This window comes from Panthera leo, chromosome A2 (assembly GCF_018350215.1).
Source record: "Panthera leo isolate Ple1 chromosome A2, P.leo_Ple1_pat1.1, whole genome shotgun sequence".
Lineage (NCBI taxonomy): Eukaryota > Metazoa > Chordata > Mammalia > Carnivora > Felidae > Panthera > Panthera leo.
The window spans coordinates 155936077-155944199 of NC_056680.1; the positions used below are offsets into that span (position 1 = coordinate 155936077).

An 8123-nucleotide genomic window follows, 5' to 3' on the forward strand; every position below is an offset into this window, starting at 1 on the left:
GGAGCAGGGGAGCCGGGCTGCTGGGAGAGGAGGTGGCTTAGAGAAGCCAGAATCAATGAGAATTTGCAACAAAGGGCTTTCTGTGGGACTGCAAGAACTTGTACATTTTCCCCAGTAGACTCTGAACTTCTTGACACATCATGGATCTTTTATGATTTTTCTTTTCATGCAAAGATTCCTAAAAAATGTTTCACAGTATGAGTACACAAATAAGAAAAAGTTGAAAGTAGTGGCCTTGAGGATAATTCTCTGATCCTAAGACGTAGGACGTGTGCTCTGGACTTCCTCCTTGTCATTACTCCTCACGCTGGAGCTCGTGGTTCTTCCTGTTTCTCCCATAAGCCAGGCTGGGTCAGTGACAGAGAACATCACTCACTTGGTTCTCAGTGTACTGATTAATCAGGCTTATTCCTAGGTTGATAAGATCAGGACCTCATTGTACAACATTATGCTCACTGTAATTATGTCCCAACTTCTTGAGATGATGCTATTTCCTTGGTGAAATGCTGGCATTTATTTGAATGTTAAAGTAAGTGCTTTATAAAAGATGAATGTATATATCACTCACTTGCAACCAGAGCGTTTGGAACCTGATGGTGCCCACAGATGAAGTCAGTAAGGGAGTGCCTCTGAAACCCTTTGAACTTTGTTATGTGTAAATCCTTCTGTGACAGCAGAGACAGGTGTGCCCTTGGAACACCTCCCTGTTTACTTTGCTGGTCTTTAGCTTCTATCAAAGGGTAAAGATGCTATTTTTTCCCTTAGTACAAATGAAATGTACTAAGCAATTTTATCGTCTTTATTTCTCTGTTTGTTAATAGCAAGTCCCTCTAGCTCCATTGTCATGTCTACATTACGTGTCTGTGCAACATGGCAGGAGGAGATAGTGCTATTAGGTAGTACAGGGGTGAGGAGAGACCACGGGGACATGGAGAAGAGTCCGCTGCTGGAAAAGCCCGTTTGAGTGCCCACTGGGGAAGCTTGAGAAGGAAGGGAAACTCCAGGCTCTAGGGTTTGACTGTGAAAATCCCACAGGACTCACAGTGGCCGCACATTGAGATCACCTGGCACACTCGGAAGACTCCAAAGCAATTAAGTCACAATCTCCAGATATTAGTATGTCCGTACCTTTTCACGTTTCTCAAACAAACAAAATGTGGAGCTAAATTTGAGAACCACTGCTTTAGATGGGACCTTTTAATCTTATTTTGGAAGACTCAGTGCATGTTCTTCTGGGGAGAGGAATATGTTTTGAGGTAAACCTAGAAGAGTTTTTGAGGAGGAAGGAACTTTTGGGCTGAGCTTCTCATTCTTTGAAAAAGTTGAGGCCAAGAGAGTATAAATAATTTGCCTCAAATTCCACTGAATGAGTGAAAACGTGATCCTTGATAGCTTGCCTTTTTGTGTGTTGGGTCTTCCCTTAGTCTTACTTCCTTAGGTCTTGTCCCCAAACGATGTTTCAGAATATTTTAGACCCAGGGAAATAGTAGTAAATATCCAATGAGATATTAGGTAGTACAATGAGATAATGTGTGGGAAAGCCCTCATAAATTTCAGAGCATTACCTAACTGAAAAGGATCTGTATCACAGATATGAAAGATGGGTCATAGAATGCAATGAAATGGAAATGAAAACAATTCAACCCAAGTTTTTCTAACAAGGCTTGAAGATAGAGCTCATGGGTGGATGGGGGTGAAAAGGGCAAAGCAGGTGGACACCACCCTCTGTCTCTCCTACCTGGTTGGAACCTACTCCTTTCGTTCTTTCAGTCCTTCTGTGGCCAGAAGGTGTCACTGTGGAAAATACTAAGAACAGAGACTGGCTTTGGCAGGGCACCCTGCTGGTTTTCTGAGCCCTGCACCTGGGATAGAGCCCCAGTTTTCCACAGAACCTATTTTCTTCGTCAATGCAGTAAGCAGCCAAATGTTACTCCCCCGATGCGGCTCCTGAGTGCCCAGAACAGCAACTAAAACTCTCCCCATGGAAGGGAATAAAATGCAAAACGAGAGAGAACACAGAAATGGCAGAAAAACTGGAAGGAACTTTCAGGATCATCATTTCAACCTTGTCATTTTACAAATGAGGACACTGAGGCTCAGGAACAGAAGGGGTTTGTGTGAGCAAAGCCAGGAGCAGGGCTGGAACTGGATGTGGAATCGGAGGACCACGTTCCCATGTTCTTCCCTCTACATCATATTGTGTTATCATGTGGAGCACACAGTGTATCACAGCAGCTAGTGGGGAGCAGCATCACCGCAAAATGATGTGTGGGACAGGTGAGATTTATGGGGGAGGGCAGTCAGGCAAGGTGTGATGTTTTAGGATGCGGCTCCCTGGGGACTTCAAGCTGCCACGACGTGATGTAACGTAGGGAAACTGGCTGAAGAGCAGTTTGGAGAGGCAGGCGGACTGGTGGCCCAGTTCGTTAGGCCAGCTGGCCTCCTTCCATTTCATCCAAGAGGAAAATCTTCACCCCCTAGTTTAGTCAGAGTATGGAGCCCACACACCAGGACTCTCAACTTTCTCTGCAGCCAGGAGGTAGAATTGGAAGAGCACCTCCACTGTGCCTGAACTTTTTACTTTCCTTTTATGACTTCTAACAAACTAACTGCTTGAAGGGTAGACAGGGTGTTTTCTTGTCATACCCCTTTCTCATTTCCTTTTTTTTTTCAATTTTTTTTAAAAATTGGTTTTGAAGGAGAGAGAGAGAGACAGAGCATGAGCAGGGGAGGAGCATAGAGAGAGGGAGACACAGAATCCGAAGCAGGCTCCCGATGTGGGGCTTGAACTCACGAACTATGAGATCATGACCTGAGCCAAAGTCGGATGCCCAACCGACTGGGCCACCCAGGCGCCTCACCCCTTTCTCATTGAGACTGGCATATAGATAGAGTTGGTCGGCTGGCTGAATGAACATCATAGTGAAGAGTGGTTTTAAAATTCATTCTCTCATCCATGAGCTCAGTATAGAACTTTCCTATTGATGTTTTCAGAGAGTTCACTCTGTAATAGCATCTCAAGAATAGCTCCACTCAGAAGGGTCTCTTGTGGGACCAGTTTTTCCTCCTGATTAGTAAGTGCCCTTCAAATACACTGAGTCTCTCTTGGAAGAGACAAGGGCCAGAGGCACATGGGTGGCTCAGTCGGTTGAGCGTCTGACTTTGGCTCAGGTCATGATCTCTTGGTTTGTGAGTTTGAGCCCCCGTAGGGCTCTCTGTTATCAGCGCAGAGATCTTCCTCCACTTCAGATCTTCTGTTCCCCACCTCTTCCCTGCACCTCCCCCCTCTCTGCACCTTGCCCACTCATGCTCTCTCAAAAATAAACATTAAAAAAAATAAAAAATAATAAAGAGACAAGGGCCACATTTTTGTTTTTTAAATTCTAAAAGTCAAACAATAAGGTAAGTAGGAAAATATTTTGGACCTACTACTTTCTTTTTCTAACTTGTAATTTAGTGAATTGGTGTCTTCTTTGGATAAACTAGATGTTTGCCCTGCCACAAACAATACAAGTATTATTCTGTATACAGAAGGTATGTTTTCATTATTAGGATTAGAGGATGTCTTAATAGATTATTGTCCCTACTATATTGTACTTTAATAAAGGACTCTAGCTCAACCCGTAAAGAAGGGACATCATTGCTTTTGGTTGACCCCTTCCAAATTTTAACTGGTTTTATAAAAAAGAACCTCCATACACAAAGCTTGCTCATTCAATGATCTTGGTGATCATTTTATAGCCTGGCTATATTAGAAAGTGTGCTAGGATATCCTGCTGCTCAGTGGTAGATGTTCCGTAGATACATGATGAAGATAAAGGAAAATATATTAAATTACAAATGCTTGTGATTTATTCTTTCTCACTTAAAAAGAAAGAACTCCTGAGGTTTCTTTGCTGTGCAAAATGTAGGCACTGGGCAAAGGGCAGGCAAACACCTAACCATGGAGGCAGTGGAGAAAGGAAAAGATAATTTGTTTATTTGGGGAGAGAACTTAATAGTTACAGGAGGATCTAAAAGTGAGAGTTAAAACATTTTGACTGGAGATGGGGCTGAGTGCCTTATATCTCACATGGGCATGGGAGCAGGGAAGGAGGAAGGCTGATGAAGGCGGCTGGTCGTGGTAGGGGAGAAGGAGGTGGGCAGGGGCTGAGGGAGGGGAAGGAAGCAGAGAGGGTCTTAAATAAAAAATAAAAAAAAAATTTTTGCTGGACATTTCTCCGAAGAAGATCTACACGTGGCCAACAGGCACATGGAAAGATGCTCAGCATCATTAGTCACTAGGGACATCCAAGTTAAAGCCGGAGTGGGACATCATTTCCTACCCACTGGGACGGCTGTAATCAAAGAAACAAAACTAAGTGTTGGGAGGATGTGGAGAAGTTGGAGCCCCCCTTCACTGTTGGTGGGAACATATGATGGATCAGCTGTGGTGGCCAACACTTCGGCAGTTCCTCAGAAACGTTAATCATACGGGCGCCTGGGTGGCTCGGTCTGTTGCGCTTCCAACTCTTGATTTTGGCTCAGGCCGTGATCTCACGGCTTGTGAGTTCGAGCCCCACTTGGGGCTTGATGCTGACAGCCGGGAGCTACTTGCGATCCTCTCCCTCTGTCTCTACTTCATTCCCTCTCAAAAACAAACAAACAAACAAACTTAAAAAAAAAGTTAAACACAGAATTGCCATATGATCCAGCAGTTCCATTCCAAGGTATATGCTCCAAAGAATCAAAAGCAAAATTCAAACAAAAATGCGCACGTGGACATATAGCAGCACTGTTTTAACTATTAGTTAGAAATAACCCAAACACCCACTACCTGATGAATGGGGAGTCGGGGGGGAGGGGGAAAGAAAATGTGTTTGTTTCCATATGGTGGAATATTATCCAGCCATAAAAAGAAACGAAGCAGCATGTTCTGTGCTACAAAACCATTACGCTAGGTGAAAGAAGGCAGGCACAAAAGGTCACGTATTGTTATGATTCCATTTCTGTTAAGTGTTTAGAGTGGGCAAATCCATAAAGACAGAAAGCAGATCGGGGGTTGCCAGGGCCTGGGTGGAGGGAGGAATGGAGAGGGACTTGTTAAAGGGTCTGAGGTGCCCTTTTGGGGGTGATGAAAATGTTTCGGAACTGGATAGACATAAGGTTGAACAACGTGGTGAATATACTAAATGCCACTGAATTGTACACTTTAAAATGCTACAAATCATGAATCCTGTGTTATGTGAATTTTATGTCAATTAAAAAAAAGTTGTACCAAGAATTTAAAAAGGTACTCCCTTCTCGTCCTCTGCAGCTTTTTGGCATTTTCTCAGCAGATTGATTAGAAGTTTGCATTGTTCTCAGTTTATGGGTTTTTGTTGTTGTTGTTTGTGGGTAAGACCAACCAGATACCTGTAATATTTAGGTAAGAGATGCTTTATTTTAATTTTTTTTTTTTTTAATTTTTTTTTTCAACGTTTTTTATTTATTTTTGGGACAGAGAGAGACAGAGCATGAACGGGGGAGGGGCAGAGAGAGAGGGAGACACAGAATCTGAAACAGGCTCCAGGCTCCGAGCCATCAGCCCAGAGCCTGACGCGGGGCTCGAACTCACAGACCGCGAGATCGTGACCTGGCTGAAGTCGGACGCTTAACCGACTGCGCCACCCAGGCGCCCCTTTATTTTAATTTTTAAGTGTTGTTTTAAATACTTTCCTGGACAAACCTAGCACTGTTTCACTTTCTGGGTTAGGATATTGAGAGCCCAGTCACTGATTGTGTATCACCAGAGTGAGGCAAAACTAGAAACAGATTCTTTCCTTGCTGAGTGGCTCGCTCGGCTCCCCTCTGATGGGGTGTGGCATGATAGTCCAGCGTGAATTCTCAATGCAGCTCTGTTTTCAGAAGAGTATGTCCTTAGACCTGAGTGTATAGAAAGTACATGTTTGAGGTCCCGAATGCTTGACTTGCGAGCCAGCCATTTGCCACCACTGCAAGACCAAGGGTGTGGAGGCATGCCGAGGGGTGTTCACGTGCCGCACGCACCGTCTAGTCCTGCTTTTCAGGGTTTGTGGGGAGAGTTTCTATGACTTTGGCCCCAAGTCCCTTGTGAATTCCCCACCCTACTGAGCTGGGTTGGGCCCAGGCATGTGTGAGTCACAGGGGTGACCTTTGCACCTCTGGCCTAAAGCCCGTTTGATCCTTTGGGCACAGTGAATTTTGTAGATTACAGCTCCCTCCTCCCCTCCCTTTTGCAGAAAAGCTTAGATATGTAGTTGTAGATTTTAGAAGGAAATATCCTTTCTTGGCCTAAGTTTTGTGCAGTGCTGTGACTTCTGATTTCATCTTCCTTTCTAACTCATATATGCTGGTATATCTTTTTAATTTATTTTTTCCATTTAGTTTTCCAGTGGGTGTATTTGTAAATCGTAATTCAGATTTTTAGAAGAAGTCAGGGACCAAAAACAGAGTCCAGGGATACAGTCCATTTCCCAGTTCCTCAAAAGATAGTGGTGCAGATTGGGGTCTCCCTACCTGCTCCCTTACAAACACGCATACGCTATGCCAGAGCGCCCACTCCAAGGTCCACGGGCTTCCGAGTGAGGCCTCTTATGACAAAGCTGCGTGCTAAAGTTTTGATTCAGAACTCCTCATCAGAACTCGACTCAGAGCAGCTTTCATCTCGTTGTTCCGTAGACTGTAGATGAGCGGGTTCAACATAGGTGTCATTACAACATAAAAGAGCATCACCACCTTGTCCTGCTCGGCTGAGGCTGTGGAGTGGGGCTGCATGTAGGTGACCAGGGCCATCCCGTAAGACATGGAGACCACGGTGAGGTGGGAGGCACAGGTCCCAAAGGCCTTGCGGCGTCCCCCAGTGGAGCGGATCCGCAGGATGGCTGCCACGATGTAGGTATAGGACAGTGAGACGAGGCAGCATGGCACCAGCAGCACTACCACGCTGGAGGCCAGTATGACCACCTGGTTGAGGGTGATGTCCACGCAGGCCAGGCGGACGAGTGCCAGCGTCTCACAGGCCACATGGTTCAGCACGTGATGCCCACAGGTAGGCAGACGCATGGTGACCACCGTCTCCACTGTAGAATTCACCAGGCCTACAAGCCAAGAGACAGCTGCCAGGCCTGTGCAGCACCTCGGGCTCATCACTGCCACGTAGCGCAGGGGGTCACAGACAGCCACGTAGCGGTCATAGGCCATAGCAGCCAGCAGCAGGAACTCGGTACCCCCCAGGGCCAGTGAGAAGAAGAGCTGAGTCCCACATCGGGTGAAGGAGATGGTCTTCTTCTCCAGGAGGAAGTGTACCAGCATCTGGGGGACCCCACTAGAGGTGTAGCAGATGTCCACCACTGAGAGGTTGCAGAGGAAGAAGTACATGGGCAGGTGCAGCCGCGTGTCCAGCCCGATCAGGAGGATGACGAGCCCGTTGCCCAGCAGGGTCAGCAGATAGGCGGCCGCAAACAGGACAAAGAGTCCAGCCTGGGTCTGCCTGTCGCTGGAGAGCCCCAGGAGGACAAACTCACTTTCCCAGGTCAGGTTGTCCCTCCTCATGGAGCAGGGGGGCTGGGCTGCTGGGAGAGGAGCAGAGTCAGAGAGGGGCAAGTAAAGGTCAGACTTTAGGAGTCGGGGATTAAGCCATGAGCCAGGACTTGAGCCGCAGTAGGGACACCTACCCTCCTGTTCCCTTAACCTAGGTGCTTAGGGAGAATGCAGTGAAAGAGCCGGAGGAAGGGGCACCTGGGTTCTCAACTAGACTGTGAGGTTCTCAGGGTTAAAGTCCCTATTCTGATCATCCTTTTGTGGCTAGGATCCAGCACAGTTACAGTTACATAGGAAATCATTCACTGTAGAAGGAAAGATAGAGGAAAAAAAGTGGTGGAGAAAGGGTAGAAGGAAAGACAAAAAAGAATGTAAAAGAAAAAGAAAAACTAAGGAAGAAAAGTTTGGAAATCGGAAAAGGAGGAAAGAAAGTGGAAGATAGGGAGGAGAGCAGGATGTGGTTTTAAGCCACAGCCTCTGTGTGTGCCAAGGACCTGTGCTGGACACCAGACACCTGTCTGTGAGCAAGATTGAAGCAGGAATCCTGCTTTCTTGGTTCTTATAACTTAATCAGGGACACCAAG

The 8123-nt window shown here is 46.2% G+C and overlaps 1 protein-coding gene across 1 annotated transcript; it reads right to left on the reverse strand.

The window, feature by feature from the left end:
• Positions 1-6609: 6609 nt before the first annotated feature.
• LOC122212938 (olfactory receptor 2F1-like) lies at positions 6610-7551 on the reverse strand. The gene has a single exon (XM_042926937.1). The coding sequence runs from the start codon at positions 7549-7551 to the stop codon at positions 6610-6612; it is 942 nt and encodes a 313-aa protein (XP_042782871.1).
• Between the last annotated feature and the right edge of the window lie 572 nt (positions 7552-8123).

What these genes read in the sequence shown, in the direction of transcription:
- LOC122212938 (XM_042926937.1), bottom strand. Translation starts at nt 7,551, where the DNA reads ATGAGGAGGGACAACCTGACCTGGGAAAGTGAGTTTGTCCTCCTGGGG.